At 41.6% G+C, this 17,695-nt stretch overlaps 1 protein-coding gene across 3 annotated transcripts in view; it reads right to left on the reverse strand.

Annotated features, from left to right (window-relative positions):
• Positions 1 to 17,695, reverse strand: part of mlh1 (mutL homolog 1, colon cancer, nonpolyposis type 2 (E. coli)) — a 77,747-nt gene that overhangs the window by 17,304 nt on the left and 42,748 nt on the right. For all 3 annotated transcript variants that reach the window (XM_069920371.1, XM_069920372.1, XM_069920373.1), the window contains 5 exons: positions 16,916 to 17,009; positions 16,679 to 16,832; positions 13,656 to 13,987; positions 2,513 to 2,661; positions 368 to 476 (listed from right to left, as the gene is read on the reverse strand). In XM_069920371.1, the coding sequence (XP_069776472.1) occupies positions 368 to 476; positions 2,513 to 2,661; positions 13,656 to 13,987; positions 16,679 to 16,832; positions 16,916 to 17,009 (838 nt within the window). The remainder of the gene's footprint in view (positions 1 to 367; positions 477 to 2,512; positions 2,662 to 13,655; positions 13,988 to 16,678; positions 16,833 to 16,915; positions 17,010 to 17,695) is intronic.

Here is a 17,695-nt window from a genome sequence, read left to right on the forward strand (position 1 = left end):
CTTACATGCCCAATAAATCCCTTAGGTTATTTTTTTTTTGCCATCAATTAATTTTAAGGGTGAATTAATGTTTTAGAATTTTTTTGAAATGTGGGTGGAAACCAACACTGCAAACTCCGCACTGACAGCACTTATTTAACCTGGCCAATAGAACTGTGAGGCAGCAGCACTGCTTTACCAGTGTGCCCCAATTGACATTATTCAGTATCCACTAGCAAAACTCCAAGACTTTTCTGGCAATAAAGTCTTGATATTTTCATTTTTTGGAAAAAAAGTTTAAATTTCCCATTCAACAATGATGTGGAAGGCATGGACGGTCACATTTACATTCACAACACAATCATCTTCGTTTCAAGCATGAAGATACCTGAGCTTCGTACTGTTGATCAGGTAAAGTTTCGTTTGGTACTGCACCAATGCCCACTGAGGATTCACACATCCAATAAATACATGATTCTGCAACATGTCTTGAAGGCCTTGAAAATAAGAGATTCAGAGTTAATGTCTAAAGCACAACAATACCATCTTCATGTTGGAAAATATCTTCTTCCCATAGGCTGCGAGGTAGAGAACAGTATTCTGTAACCAAGTAAACCACACGTCAAACTCTGGCCCGCGGGCCAAATTTGGCCCGCGATATAATTATATTTGGCCCGCAAGATCATATTAAATATATATTAGAGTTGGCCCGCTGGCCGCCGCGCCAGTATAGCGCATTCACAGTGAAGGTGAAAATGAAGACGCCGGAGGTGTGGAGGGATCTCAGAGTCCCGAATCCCGGGAATCGGAGCGCCGCACTCAGCCCGCCCAGCTCCCAGACACACAGACGCGGCTGGAGTTGGGGACCATCCTCGCTGGGTCTGCGCTTCAGCGGCGACGCCGGACCGAACGTCTCGTTGGCGATGCCTTCCCCCTCGCTCCGTGCGCGGCGGACCCTGCCTCCCGCTCCTTTTGTTGGAGACGAGCCCGGCGCCGTGAGATCGCAGTTTAATCCCTCTCCAACCATGGGAGGGGGGTGGGAGCAACGCGCTCTTCTCAGCCAATTCCTCCACCGCCCTGGACGCCGGCATTTCAACAGGGGGTTCGGGTACCTTCGTCAGGCGACCGACCTGTTGGTCCAAGACAAGGGGAGAGCGTACAAACTCCACACAGACAGCACCTGAACTCGGGTGAACGTGGAGCTGCGACCCCACATTCCACATCAGGACTGTGTGTAAGATTGGGAGCAGTGAGACGGAAGCTTATTTTGTTCCTGTGATTTAAGCCTTTCTTGGGGTGGGGGGGGGGGGGTCCTTCTCTGACCACTTGCCTAACAATTAACCTAATCAGATGTGGAGTTACCGCAATACAACAGTTCTCAACCTTTTTCTTTCCACTCGCGTCCCTGTGCCATTGGTGCTCTGTGATTAGTAAGGGATTGCTTAAGGTGGTCTGTGGGTGGGAAGAAAAAGTTTGAAGACCACTGCTTTAATAATCCCTCATTGACTCGTCATGTTCACGGTTTCAGACGCTAAAGGAAATGGGCCAATGACAATGAAAGAGTTTATCCAAAACTATTATTAAACATTTATTTTAATAAGAAAAAGTTTAACATTACATATGTTGAAAGAAGAGAAAACATGAAGATGTTGTTGAAAATTTTCAATAAATATTTAGTTCGGCCCTCGACTTAGTCCAAGTTTTTAATTTTGGCCCTCCGTGAATTTGAGTTTGACACCCCTGAAGTAAACCATTGCAAAATATTTATCTATATTTATTTTAAATGATATCTTTATGCATTATGTGCCATGAGTTGTGTATCTGTGCGCACTGTGGTCTGGAGAATCACTCTTCCATCTTATTGAATATGTAAAGTCCAATGATAAAAAAACTCTAACTTCTTCCATTTACTCAGAGTGGTGGGTGTCTGGAAATGCATTGCCGAAGGTGGTAGCGGAGACTGGTACAATAGGGATATTCAGAAGATTCTTAGGTGGGCGCATGGATACAAGGAAAATAGAGGGTTCCGAATGTGAGGGAGGTAAAAATAAGATTGTTGTGGACCAGGTTTACATGGGTCACTCAGTATCGTGGACTGAAGTGCCTCCACTGTGCTGTAATGTCCTCTGTCAGTCTTTTCCCTAGGTTAGGGGAGTCGAAAACAACAGAGCATAGATGTAAATTGAGTGGGGAAAGATTTGAAAAGGGACAGAAGATGATGGGTAAATGGAACAAGCTGCCAGAACCAATAGGGGCAGGTACAATTACAATGCAAAAAAAAAGGATTTTGGCAGGTACATGGATACTGCTGCTCTGGTCAAGTAATTATGCCAAAAATAACTTCATCTTATTAAATAATGGAGAGGGCTTGATGGTCCGTGGACTTCTATTCACAATTCTGTCTCCAATTCTGCCCACTTCTCCCACCCTCAGTACTGGTCAAAGATCACCTGGTCCTTTAAGTGAAGGTTGAGGACTCTCAATTCCAGCACATAACTTCTGTTCATCTTCAGGACTCATGTAAATGCTGTACCTGTGTGGTTTTGATTGTCGATTTCTTCCCTCAGAGAGAGTATACTGGTGAGGTTAATAATTCGTCTCTTGGGAAGATGAGCAGCTGTCATATTGTGACCAGAGTCCTCTTCATTTCCATCACTTGGTGAATCCACTCTCAATCGTTTTCTAACAAAACAAAGCCATTTTCCATCAACAGGCTAGCTGCTTTTTAAAATTCAGACAGTGCCATTTCCAGCCACTGACAACTGTGGATGGCTTTTCATTTCCTCCCCCTTCCTAACTACACCATGCCTCAAACAGGCTACATAATCCCAGGACTTGTCATGGCTTCCTGTCCAATCTCCAGCAAGTCAGTTGTACGTCCCCAGGGGTGGAAGGCACAACAGTGGTTAAAGGAGCTGGATCTACAGGATTGCAGGGTGAGTGGGGAGAATAAATAGAACTTAGCTGCAGTTTTCTGATACTGTAAAGTACCCAGTGAGTTTGGGTCAATACATTCCAAAGAAGAGGCTAAACTGGACGTAATCTTCAGGAATGAAGCCAGCCAAGCAATGAGTGAGAATGTTGAGAAGAGTGATTATAATCCAATAAGTTTTAGGGTACTTAGGAAGGAGGTAGGGAGAATTTGAAAGTCAGGGTCCTAAATTTGGGGAAGGGCTGATTTCACCAACATGAGAATTATAATTCAAAATGATAAGGGGGACAGATAGAGTCAATGTGGATGGGCTTTTTCCACAGAGTGGGGGAGATTCAAACAAGAGGGCATGGATTGAGAATAAAAGGGGAAAAGTTTAAGGGAAACATAAGGGGAAGTTTCTTCACTCAGAGGGTGGTGGGGGTATGGAATGAACTTCTGGCAGTGGTGGTAGAAGCAAAATCAATGTTAATATTCAAGGAAAGATTGGATAGGTACATGGACGGGAGAAGTGTGGAGAATTATGGGCTAAATGCAGGTCAGTGGGACTAGGTGGGAGAAGATGTTCGGCAGAGACTAGAAGGGCTAAACTGGCCTGTTTCTGTGCTGTAAATGGTTATATGAAGACACAATATGGCAAAAACAGATTGGAAGTAGCTGTCCACAGGTGAAACAACAATCCTGCAAGTGAGAGTACTTTAAAAAGGGAGATGGTGAGAGTTCAGGATCAACTCATTCCTTGAAAGTGAAAGGCAAAAATAACAAGATTCAGGTGCCCAGAAGATTTGATAAAGAAAAAAAGATGTCAGGTCTGAGCAACTAGAAACAGGTGAGCCCTTTTGAAAATGTGTGTGGAAGATTACACAAAAAGGAAATTAGGAGGATATAAAAAGGGATAGGCCAGGAAATGACAACTGGCAAGATCACGGTGAACTCCAAGGCATTCTTTCAGCATATTAGAAGGAAGAGGGAAGCCAGAGAACGAGTAGGTCCCTTTGGTGCCCAAGGGGCAACCTCATTTCTCATCTGTATGCAACAAGTAGTAGATGGGAGAGGAGTTCAGGTGAGAGAGAGTGATGTATTTGGAGCACGTAAGCTTTATGATGGTGGAGGAGCAAGATGTCTTTAATATCAAAGGAGGAAAAATCCCTATTGCCTGATGAGAAATATATAGAAAGGCAAAGGTCTTTTTGTTTCAAATGGCTATGTGTTCAAAAAGACCCAGCTATAGCCTGCACACAGGTACAGTAAAATCTCCAATATCTAGAATTCAATCAACCAGAAATTCAAACAACCGGCAAAAAAAAAATTGAGGAAACAAATAAATAATTTGAACGGGTAAGACTGGGCAGATGGATCCTGCGGGGGAGCGCTGATTCTTCGTCGAACACACATAGCTTTGCCCTGCTGAACTAGCAATGCCCCTCAATGCACGCACATTCTTTTTGCTGTCACCACTGGCGCAGAGGTGAGTCGGGGTGCACAGAGGACCTGACCGGGACACTGGCGCGAAGGTGAGTCGGGACGCACAGAGGACCTGGCCGGGACACTGGCGCGGAGGTGAGTCGGGTTGCACAGAGGACCTGACCGGGACACTGGCGCGGAGGTGAGTCGGGTTGCACAGAGGACTGGCGCGGAGGTGAGTCGGGTTGCACAGAGGACCTGACCGGGACACTGGCGCGGAGGTGAGTCAGGTTGTACAGAGGACCTGACCGGGACACTGGCGCGGAGGTGAGTCAGGTTGCACAGAGGACCTGACCTGGACACTGGCGCAGAGGTGAGTCAGGTTGTCAGTGCGAGGAAGGTGCGCCAAGGGTCTGACTGAGACACTTGCATGGAATTGAGTCGAGATGCCTTGGTGAAGATGGGAGCAAACATTCAGCCAGCAAAATGCCTTGGTCGTGCCCTACCTGCAGCGGCTGTTTTACTGAAGTTTCAATCAAGTTACATTGGAATGAAATGGCAGCATCCAGGATGAAGAGCTGGCCGATGCTGCTTGCCGCTGGGGCAACTCTCTCAAAGTGTCTCCCTATCCCTGCCTATCAAGAGTCTTTACCTTTATTAGCATCGGGTAGGCGAGCAGGGAGAGCAGTGACAGCACCGCTGTAAAACCCCACCCCATCCAGCACCGTGTCTTTGTTTTGCACAAATCTGTACTGCCGCCATTTTAATTCCAAAATCCAGAATAATCCAAATACCAAGAAGTGTCCGACCCCAAGAATCTCGGATAAAAGGATAAGCACCTGTACGAGAAGAACTGAAGCTGACTAGGCCTGCACTGATTTCAGACAACACGAGGTGACTGCAAGCAAAGATTTAGAAACAGGACCTCCCTTGGCTGGAATATCTGGCATGAGGAATCGGTCTCAAAAGGAGCTGACAATTAATGACTGAGATGAGAGGACATACAGGTATATCCCGCTTAAAGAATGCTCTGTTTACACAAATTCATTTTACGAAGAAATCTGTGTTCGCTATCCAAAAGAAATTTGAATGGGTTTTCACTTTTACAAAAATAGCCTTCAATAGTAGTGAAGGGGTCTTCACTTTACACCATTTCAGCTTACGAAAGGTTTCATAGGAACGCTCTACTTTTGTGAAGTGGCGTATATCTGTATCTTCACCCACCAGATGGTAAATATTTGAAATTCTTTGCCCAAGACAGCAATGAACATGCTTGCTGTTTTTGGCTGTTTTCAAAAAACTGCTTTTATATTCCGTGTGAATGAACTTTGATTACATTGGACAATGAAAATTTTACTTCCTGAACACTTTTTGGGTGTATTTTATGGATTTTGGGGTGCTGATCATGAAAATCACTGTGAAAGTTTCCTATCACATACTGTTTTGTTTAGATATAACCCATGTTTATAATTTTTTTTTTAATTTTTTATTTTTCACACCATAAATCACAATAGCCATGATATACACTTTTTCTTTTTCACACATTTACAGTGACTTTTTCTCCCCCCCCCTCCTCCCAAGCCACCCCCCCACCCCCCCTCCCCTCTCATCCATTTTAGGTATACAATCTAGGTTGCATTAATTCAGTCAGACAATGTTGTCATTCAACAAAAATACACCTGAAATTCTACAGAGTCCATTCTTTTCTTTCCTTCTCCTTCCATCCACTTAGGTAATGTTTGTCCCCGGTAGGTTTTCGCTATTGTATTTAATGTAAGGCTCCCATACTTGTTCGAATATTTCAATATTATTTCTTAAACTATATGTTATTTTTTCTAATGGAATACATTTATTCATTTCTATATACCATTGTTGTATTTTCAAATTATCTTCCAATTTCCAGGTTGACATAATACATTTTTTTGCTACGGCTAGGGCTATCTTAACAAATCTTTTTTGTGCATCTTCCAAGTCAATTCCAAATTCTTTATTTTTTATGTTACTTAGGAGAAAGATCTCTGGATTCTTTGGTATATTGTTTTCTGTTATTTTATTTAATATCTGATTGAGATCATCCCAAAATTTTTCTACTCTCTCACATGTCCAGATTGCATGAATTGTTGTTCCCCTTTCTTTTTTACATCGAAAACATCTATCAGATACTGTTGGGTCCCATTTATTTAACTTTTGCGGTGTAATGTATAGTCTGTGTAACCAATTATATTGTATCATACGCAGTCTCGTATTTATTGTATTTTTGTATTTCTCATCGTTCCAGAACATAATTTCTCCGATGTTTCCTTTTTTATCTTTATATTTAAATCTTGTTCCCATTTTTGTTTAGTTTTACCATTTGTTTCCTCATTCTCCTTTTCTTGCAGTTTAATATACATATTTGTTATAAATCTTTTGATTAACATTGTATCTGTAATCACATATTCAAGGTTACTTCCCTCTGGTAAACTCAAATTGCTTCCTAATTTATCTTTCAAGTAGGATCTCAGTTGGTAATATGCCAGCGCTGTATCTCCAGTTATATTGTACTTATCTCTCAATTGTTCAAAGGATAAGAATCTACTTCCTGAAAAACTATTTTCTATTCTTTTAATCCCTTTTTTTCCCCATTTTCTAAAGGAAAGGTTGTCTATTGTAAAAGGGAGTAGCTTATTTTGCGTCAATATTAGTTTTGGTAATTGATAATTTGTTTTATTTCTTTCTACATGAATCTTCTTCCATATATTGAGGAGATGGTGTAATACTGGAGAAGTTCTATGTTGTACCAATTTTTCGTCCCATTTATATAATATGTGTTCAGGTATCTTTTCCCCTATTTTATCTAATTCTAATCTCGTCCAGTCTGGTTTTTCCCTTGTTTGATAAAAATCTGATAGGTACCTTAATTGTGCGGCTCTATAATAATTTTTGAAGTTTGGCAATTGTAAGCCTCCTTGTTTATACCATTCTGTTAATTTATCTAGTGCTATCCTCGGTTTCCCCCCTCTCCATAAAAATTTCCTTATTATTTTCTTTAACTCTTTGAAGAATTTTTCTGTCAGTTGTATTGGCAATGCCTGAAATAAGTATAGTATCCTTGGAAAAATGTTCATTTTAATACAGTTTATCCTTCGTAGTGGTAGCTCTTTCCAATGCTCTAAATCGTCCTGTAATTTTTTCATTAGTGGATTGTAATTGAGTTTATATAATTGGCCTAGATTTTTGTTTATTTGTACACCTAGGTATCTTATTGCCTGCATTTGCCATCTGAATGGGGATTCCTTCTTAAATTTTGAGAAATCCGCGTTATTCATAGGCATTGCTTCACTTTTATTTACGTTTATCTTGTATCCCGACACTTCTCCATATTCCTTCAGTTTCTTATATAGTTCTTTTATTGATAGTTCTGGTTCTGTTAAGTACACTATCACATCATCCGCAAATAGACTGATTTTATATTCCCTGTCTTTTACTTTTATTCCTTTTATATTATTATCTATTCTTATCGATTCTGCTAGTGGTTCTATAGCTAGCGCAAACAATAATGGTGATAGTGGGCATCCCTGCCGCGTTGACCTGCTTAAGTTAAATTGCTTTGATACATGTCCATTTACTGTCACTTTCGCTAACGGTCCCTTATATAATGCTTTAATCCAATTAATATACTTCTCCGGTAAACTGAATTTTTGCAATACTTTGAACAAGTAATTCCATTCTACTCTGTCGAAGGCCTTCTCTGCGTCTAAAGCAACTGCTACTGCAGGTGCTTTATTTCCTTCTACTGCATGAATTAAGTTAATAAATTTACAAATATTGTCTGTTGTGCGTCTTTTTTTGATAAATCCAGTTTGGTCTAAATTTACCATTTTCGGTACCTGTTCTGCTAATCTGTTTGCTAATAGTTTAGCTATTATCTTATAATCTGTGTTTAGCAGAGATATTGGTCTATATGACGCTGGTGAGAGTGGATCTTTCCCTTGTTTTAGTATCACTGTAATTATTGCTGTTTTACATGAATCTGGTAAGTTTTGTGTCTCATCAATCTGGTTGATTACATCCAGGAGGGTCGGTATTAATAGATCTTTAAATGTTTTGTAGAATTCTATTGGGAGTTCATCCTCTCCTGGTGTCTTATTATTTGGTAATTTTTTTATTATCTCTTGTATTTCTACTGTTCCAAATGGTTCTGTTAATTTATTTTGTTCCTCTATTTGTAGTTTTGGTAGTTCAATTTTAGTCAATAATTCATCTATTTTCCCTTCTTTCCCTTCGTTTTCAGTTTGGTATTATTGTTCATAGAATTCTCTGAAGTTTTCCTTAATTTCTTTTGGATTATATGTAATTTGTTTGTCTTTTTTCCTTGTTGCCAATACCATTTTCTTAGTTTGCTCTGTCTTAAGCTGCCATGCTAAGATTTTGTGTGTTTTTTCACCTAGTTCATAATATTTCTGTTTTGTCTTCATTATATTCTTCTCCACCTTATATGTTTGTAATGTTTCATATTTTATTTTTTTATCCGCCAATTCTCTTCTTTTGGTTGTATCTTCCTTTATTGCTAATTTTTTTTCTATGTTTACTATTTCCCTTTCCACTGCTCTGTTTCCTGATTATAGTCCTTCTTCATCTTGGTTGCATAACTTATTATTTGTCCTCTAATGAATGCTTTCATTGCGTCCCATAGTATAAACTTATCTTCCATTGATTCTGTATTTACTTCAAATACATTTTTAATTGTTTTTCAATAAATTCTCTAAAATCCTGTCTTTTAAGTAGCATGGGGTTTAATCTCCATCTATACATTCTTGGAGGGATGTCCTCTAGCTTTACTGTCAGTATTAAGGGTGAATGGTCCGATAGCATTCTCGCTTTATATTCTGTTTTTCTTACTCTATCCTGCATACTAGCTGATAACAAAAATAGGTCTATTCTTGAGTATGTTTTATGTCTAGTCGAGTAGTATGAGTATTCCTTTTCTTTTGGGTTTTGTTTCCTCCATATGTCCACAAGTTTCATTTCTTGCATTGATTTAATTATAAATTTGGTTACTTTGTTCTTCCTGTTAATTTTTTTCCCCGTTTTATCCATATTTGGATCCAAATTCAGATTGAAATCCCCTCCTATTAGTATGTTCCCTTGCGTATTAGCTACCTTCAAAAAGATATCTTGCATAAACTTTTGATCTTCTTCGTTAGGTGAATATATATTAAGTAGATTCCAAAGCTCCGAATATATCTGACATTTTATCATAACATATCTCCCTGCTGGATCTATTATTTCCTCTTCTATTTTAAATGGCACATTTTTGCTAATTAATATAGCCACTCCTCTTGCTTTTGAATTATACGATGCTGCTGTTACATGTCCTACCCAATCTCTCTTTAATTTCTTGTGCTCCAATTCAGTTAAGTGTGTTTCTTGGACAAATGCTATATCTATTTTTTCCTTTTTCAGTAAATTTAGTAGTTTCTTCCTTTTAATTTGGTTATGTATTCCATTAATATTTAAAGTCATATAGTTCAGCGTAGCCATTTTATATTTTGTTTATCTTCTCTTTCCGTTTTTCCATCATTATCTTTCCTCCTTTTCCATTTCTGTTTTCTTATTTTCAACTCTTTACCAGACAACATTCCTACAACATCCAACATTTTCCTTATTCTCCTATTTCTATCTTCTTTATCCCCAATCTCCCCTTCCCCTCCTGAGTTGTCCTTTATCCCTTGTCGGACAACCACATCTCCCCTCTCCATTTGGATTTGCGAATCCACTCGCAAGCGTCAACTGATTTTGCAGTGACCGCTCTTTTCCCCCAACCAGCCCCCCCCAGAAAAGATTTCACTTTTCATATGGCACAAAGGTCACTCTTTTAATTCCCTCCTTATTCTCTCTATTCCATTACCTTCCCTTATTAATTCTTGTCTATACTATCTATGTTTTCCTCTAATTACAGATACTTTCACGTATGCCCATTGTCTCTATTCACTCTTATACCTCTTTACCCACATACATATCAATCGTGATCATTTTTACTCTCATTACCCGTCTTCATCCCTCAGTCTATTTTTGTAATTGTTCTGCAAATTTTCGTGCTTCTTCTGGATCCGAGAACAGTCTGTTTTGTTGTCCTGGAATAAATATTTTCAATACCGCAGGATGCTTCAGTGTAAATTTATACCCTTTCTTCCATAAAATCGCCTTTGCTGTATTGAACTCTTTTCTCTTCTTTAGGAGTTCAAAACTTATATCTGGATAAATGAAGATTTTTTGCCCTTTATACTCCAGTGGTTTGTTGCCCTCTCTTACTTTTTCCATTGTCTTCTCCAGTACCTTTTCTCTTGTAGTATATCTTAGGAATTTTACTACAGTAGATCTTGGTTTTTGTTGTGGTTGTGGTTTAGAGGCCAATGCTCTATGTGCCCTTTCTATTTCCATTTCTTGCTGTAGTTCTGGACATCCTAGGGTCTTAGGGATCCATTCTTTTATAAACTCCCTCATATTCTTGCCTTCTTCATCTTCCTTAAGGCCCACTATCTTTATGTTATTTCTTCTGTTATAATTTTCCATTATATCTATTTTTTGAGCTAGTAGTTCTTGTGTCTCTTTAGTTTTTTTATTAGATTCCTCCAATTTCTTTTTTAAGTCTTCTACCTCCATTTCTGCTGCTATTGCCCGTTCTTCCATCTTGTCCATTTTTTTCCCCATTTCTGTTAAGGTCATATCTATTTTATTCACTTTCTCTTCTGTGTTGTTTATTCTTCTTCTTAAATCATTGAATTCCTGTGTTTGCCATTCTTTAAATGACTCCATGTATCCTCTAACAAGAGCTAGTATATCCTTTACCTTGCCTTTCCCTTTATCTATTTCACTGTATTCTTCCTCTTCTTCTTCCTCTGGGTTGGCCATCTGTTGTTTCTTTGGTGCCCTTTCCTCCTCTTCTTTCTTGTTTCTATTGTCTTCTGTGGTCTCTTCTTGCTGCAGGTGTTCTGCAGCTGTCGTTGCCGGCTGTGGAGATCGACTCCCCAGCTGGTCCCCCCTCCCGTCGGTGTGTTTTTTTTAATGCGCATCGCGCATGCTTTGCGCACTTTTACTCGGCTCTGTGAGCCATTGTTGTAGTTCTTTCTCTACCGACCTGAGGTAGTGGGCTCCTCTCTCCACAGCGGGCCTCTTCGGACAGGTAAGGCCTTCACCTTTTTCCTCCGTTGTCTTCTCTTCCTCTCTTCTTACCGTTGATTTTGATTTTTCTTCTTTTGTCTCCATCTTCTTTCCACCTTTATACTCACTTTTCTTTAACTTGTATTTCTGTGCCTTTGTATTTTCTCTTGTTTTTCCCGACTTTTCTGGAGAGGGCTGGAGTTCACCGTCCGGCCACTACTCCATCACGTGACTCCTCCCCCATGTTTATAATTTCATGTCATTATTTTAAGTCCACTAGTATAATGCCCACAAAGCTAGTCCAAGCATGACTGGGTATACACTCAGTGCAGGTGCTATACAAATGTTGTCTTCTGCCTGGGCACACTTGGAAGGCATTTAAAGATGTTGTTGAGAATTTTCTTGATAACTACAGAGCTGATTGACAACATGCTTCAAGCAGACAAAATCACATCACTGAAAATTCTGGAAACTGGCAGCACTGCCACTGGTGCAGACCTGCAGAGAGCGGGGCATAACTACCCAGTATGATTGCTGTCAGCTCTGTACAGGCTTTAAACGGCCTGTTAAAGATGCAGATGGTGGTTTTATTTAAAATCCCACGACTGCAGGGTACGCACCCAAGATGGCAACAGCTATGATAGGCAGCAGCCACAAGAGGTTGCAGACTCAGAGGAAGTGGAGGACTGGTGCAGGGCACAAGAAAACAGGGAGACCAACCCCTCCCCCCCCATCTGAGAAGAAGCAGAGGAGACAACCCATGGGACAGTAACTGCGGCGATGAACCAGTGAGGGGTTCTGCAGCTGAGGATCACACAAGCTGTTGGTGACTCAGAGAGAAACCCATACAGGCTGTGGGCTGCTGGAGACTGCAGTCAAGCGACACACCAGGTGGCGGCCTGTTGGAGACTGGCTCAAAACTAGTTGAAGAGGTACCTGGTCTTGAAACCAGGATGTGAGAGGGTGCTGAGGACATTGAAGGGTTCCTAATTGTGTTGAAGGTTCAGATCTGGAGCTGAGGATGCCCATGGTTTGGAATGGACACTCTATGGCTGCAAAGACTGTGGGAGTGCTGAAGGCCAATCCATGGACATTCAGACTCTAGTGGGGGGGGGGGGGGGGGGGAAAACACACTCTCATTTGCTTCTTTTTCCCTTTTCTGACTTTAAGGGGTGCTTTAGGTAATTTCTGCTGATGGTGATTCAGTCTGCCTTACAGCAGACAAAAGGCAAAAAATTGTTGCCCAGTGTATCTTTTTAGACAAGGAGACAAGGTTACTGCTGGAAAATAACATGGGGGCAAAACATCAGCCATGATTTTCTGATGCAGAGAGCTCAGCCTACTCCCGCTTCCAATTCTTGTGCAGCGCTCGATAAGGGAGGATGAAGAACTTCACCTCGTGTTCCAAGACCTTAAGGGTTCAAACCAAGCCCACACCAAAGCAAATCTCAGCACTGGAGCAAATCACCAGCTAGAAGCTAAAATAGCATCTAACATTGTAGGCAATGAACATGCTGCATGTTTTAAAATGAGAGGTGTTGCCAACCAGCTGCCACATTGACTGGACAGAGCAAGGTCTTGATTTGGCAGCAGCTTGAAATAGCACGCATATATACCCAGTTTCCTCCTCATTCGCCACCAAGTCATCTAACAGGCGACAGGCTCTTCAGCCCAATGCATCCCTGCTGCACCCATTTGCCCACATTTAGTCCATATCCTTCTCAGCCCTTCCGATCCATACATCTGTCCAAATGCCTTCCAGACATTTTAATCATACCAGTTTCTACAGTTTCCTCTGGCAGCTCATTCCATATACAGAGCATCAGTCCCTCATGTGAAAAATTGTCACAAAGTAATGGTCTTGCCTGGGAAATAGACTGTGAGCATTCACTTCACCCATAGCCCTCATCATTGTGTGAACCTCGAACACACAGTCCCAATCGTGAACTCTTATCCTTCAGTATATCCCCAAAGCCTCATCCACCACCTCCTTCCCTCTTACAATGTTGCCCAGTCCCCTTCTCTCTTCCTTCACCCTCTGCCCCATCCTCCACAGATCCCGGAGAGAAGAAATCTCCGAGGTGCGGGTGAAAGTGGTATTGAAGAACCAAAGCTTAACCCTCCGAAATCTCAAACAATTTTTGGATGTGAGCATTTCCAGTTCACCAGCTTTCCAACTTGACAAGAAGTCCTTTACCTGGATGGGCCCTCACCGCATGGAGGTGAGCACTGCTCTCCAACCTGAGCCGAGTTCCCGGCCTCCGTCCCAGGTGGTATTTCGAAGTCGCTTGTGTCCAACATCTCAGAGTCCTGACACCTGGGTAGCCCTGCAGCAGGAAGGACAGGCAGCACACCAGCTGGCTTGTTCGCTGCTTGAACGAAGGCATCAATTTTCTGTTCCCTGGCATCCGTTCGGACGAGCTGGCGTGCACTTGGCTTATCACCAGGATCACGAACCACTGATGACGATCCTGCTGCCAGAGGTTTGACAATGTCACTGGAGGTTATGGCTGCTCCTGGCAGTAAAGTCTGAGAAGATTTAAAATAAACTCGTGTCACATCCTGCCACATGGAGACTTGTGCAAATATAGAAAAAAAATCAGTACTAAATAATGTGCAAAATAAGAATTCTTAAATATGTCTCTAATTGAGTGTGATTTAGGATTATGACAGTGGAGGGGTGGCAACTGTTCCTGAACTTGGTTGTGCAAGTTTTGTGGCACTCTTTCCTGATGGCAGCAGGAATTAAAGACCACGTTCTGGGTGATGTGGATCATTGATGATTGCTGCTGCTCTCTGACAGCAGTTCAGTATAGATTTTCCTTGACGGGCAGAGTTTTGCCTGTGATGTGCTGGGCTATGTCCACGACCTTTTTCTGGACAGGGGTGCCTTCATACCATGCCGTGATACAGCAGAGAAGATTTACTTAGATGTTGCCCAGGCTTCAGGAATAGAGTTAGAGAGAAATGTTAAACAGATTAGGATTTTGTTCCCTGGAGTATAGAAGAATGGGGGAGATTTGATAGAGAGTAGGTGAGATACAAACCAGAGGACATGAGTGAAGAGTGAAAGGAGAAAAGTTTAGGGGGAACCACACAGAGTGGTGGGAGTGTTGAGCAAGCTGTCATCTGAAGTGGCAAATACAGACTCATTTTCACATTTAAGAAAAATTTTGGCAGGAACATGGAATTAGGTTTTTCAGCCCATCGAGTCTGTTCTGCCACTCAAATAATGGCTGATGTATTTTTCCTCCCAAACCCATTCTCCTGCCTTCTCCCTTTAACCTTTGAGGCTGACTCACCAAGAACTTCTCAACCTCCACTTTAAATCTACCCAATTCCACAGATTCATCGCCGTCAGGCTTATATTCCTCCTCATCTATTCTAAAGGGACATCCTTTTATTCTGAGGTTGTGGCTTCTGGTCCTGGAAATATCTTCACCATGCCCAGTCTATCCAGGCCTTCAACATTTGGTAGGGTTCAATCAGATATTTCCCCCCCCCACCACCACCACCAAACCTTTTAAACTCTAGTGAGATAGACCCAGAGCCATCAAACACCCCTTATACATTAACCCTCTCATTCTCATAAACCTCCTCTGAACTTCCCAACTCCAGCACATCCTCAACTACGAAGCCCAAACGGTTCTCAATAAATTGGCAGAAAATATTTACCAGCATCGTTGCAAAGTCGCACATGAGGCTGAACTTTGCAGGAAGGGAATAGACGTTGGAAGGTTAGTGACGCTCATATGGGTTGTCGATCATGACCTGTTGCGCTGGACTTGCTTTTTCATTTCATCGAAATGAGGGGGGAAAATAAAAAAGCCAAAGAAGAACGGCAAAGTCTTGGCATCCTCCTTAAGTTACAGTGACAACATACTTTGGTGATTCGAAGTCTCAGATCAGCATTTGGCTGCACCAAATTACCAGTCGACATAGCCAAAATAATGCAAACATTTCCAAATATCTCAGCACTGTGTGAGCAGCTAAACATCTGAAGACTTTTCGCTCAAGGTGTCAACCATTCATTTTCTCTGACTGATGTTGTTCAACTCACTGAATTCCGCAAACAGTGCACGTTTGGCTTCGGATTGCAGCCTCTGCAGTGTCCTGTGTATCTACTGTATGAAGATATCTTCTTATGCTACATATGGCACTGATCACTAACAAACCACCAACAAAAACAAATTAATAATTTCACTTCAGCTTAAAGAGACAGCCACTTGACCTTATGCAGTGCCTTTTACCAAGGTTGAGGTCGATCATTGATGGAAGGACTCATCAAGCAGATTCTTCCCTACCAAATTAAACACCGATATCCATGTACATCAAATCATGAGAAATCGTATAAAGAAGCGTCTACACGTGCAGCTGAACTGGACGGATTAGAACTTTGCTAAATGATTCATTGAATGGCAAGATTTTCTTCAGTGGTGGCAGTGGTACAGAGAGGACTGATAGGGAGGGAGGGAGATCAAAAGGCAATGAGGCTGTGAGATAATGCATCTATGTAAGATCTTAGTTAGACCCCACTTGGAACATTGTGTTCAGCTCTGGTCTCTTCACTGCAGTAACAATGTGAATGCTATGGAGAGGATGCAGAGGAGATTTACAAAGATGCTGCCTGGATTGAGTGAACATGGTCCTTCCTCCTTGGAGCGATGGAGGATGAGGGGTGACCTGACAGAGGTGTACAAGGTGAGAGGTATTGACCGTGAGGATGGCCATAAGCTTCATGCCCCCCCCCCCCCACTCCCGGGTTGAAATGGCTATCTTGAGCAGGCATAGATTTAAGATGCTTGGGAGGTATGCTTTTCACACAGGGTTCTTGGAAGGTGCAGCTGGCAACTCTGGTGGAGACAGGTACAGCAGGATCTTTTAAGCAATTATCAAATGGTTGCATGGGACTGAACAATAAAGGAGGGTTACACAGTCGGGAAATTCTAGGCAGTTGTTAAGAACATGACCTTAGGCATGACTGAAGGACCTGGGCTGTCGAAAGAAAAAGGGGAGAAAAAGCGAGCCAAGAGCAAGGGAGAAAATTCAAAATTCAGTCCAATTTTTGTAAATTATTCAAACAATATATAAAAGGGTCAATTTTGAATGATTAGTTGAAATTGTGACCCTGCCTGTAGGAAATGAATTTTATGATGCTAGCTGATGTAAAGATCAGAAGAACTTGGCCTGCTCATTGACTGAGGATGTAAGCACACTGACCTGAGTGAAATAGGTCCGGGAGGAATTGGCGCCAAGCAGCATACTCTCCACGTACCGCTGCACACTCTCGATGATGCTGTCCTCGTGCAGAAAGTGCACTTCATGTTTTGTTGGATGGACGTTCACATCCACGTTTTGTGGCAATATTTCGAGGCTTAAAAGAAAAAGAAAATACCTCTAAATAGTGCAAACATTGCAAGAACAAATGAAAGGCAGCTTTCCTTGCATCACACTTACCTTAGATACAGGAAGGGATGTGTATTTTTGGGAAGGTAGGCTGCATAAACAGCTTCAATTGCTTTCCGCAAAGCACTAGATTCCACCAAGCGATCTTCAAAACAATTAAGAGACAGCAAACAGGAGTTGGAAAACAAAACTTTACTTTCTGAATTCATAAATTGAGAGATACAGCACAGTAATCGGCCCTTCTGACCCATGAGCTTGCATCGCCCAAATACACCCATCTGACTAATCAACCTACTAGTCCTGTACATATTTGGAGGGTGGGAAGAAATCAGTGCACCCGGAGGAAACCCATGCAGTCACGGGGAGAACATATAAACTCCTCAGAGACAGTGATAGATTTGAAATTGGTTCACTGGTGCTGTAATAGCACTGTGCTAGCTGCTACGCCAACCATTGGCACCATATAATTGAGCTGCAGCACAGTGGAACAAAAAACAGCAGATGCTGGGGTCGAGTGCAATACATGAAAGTGCTGGAGACACTCAGCAGGTCACACAGCAACATCTGTTACCCTTTACTTCCAATAGATACTGTGTGACCCGCTGAGTTCCTCTAGCACAGGGGTGTCAAACTCAAATTCACGGAGGGCCAAAATTAAAAACTTGGACTAAGTCGAGGGCCGAACTCAATATTTATTGAAAATTTTCAACAACATCTGCATGTTTTCTCTTCTTTCAACATATGTAATGTTAAACTTTTTCTTATTAAAATAAATGTTTAATAATAGTTTTGGATAAACTCTTTCCAGAAGCATTAACAAATGAGAAATAA

The sequence above is a fragment of the Narcine bancroftii genome, chromosome 2 (assembly GCF_036971445.1).
Source record: "Narcine bancroftii isolate sNarBan1 chromosome 2, sNarBan1.hap1, whole genome shotgun sequence".
NCBI classification, from domain to species: Eukaryota; Metazoa; Chordata; class Chondrichthyes; order Torpediniformes; family Narcinidae; genus Narcine; species Narcine bancroftii.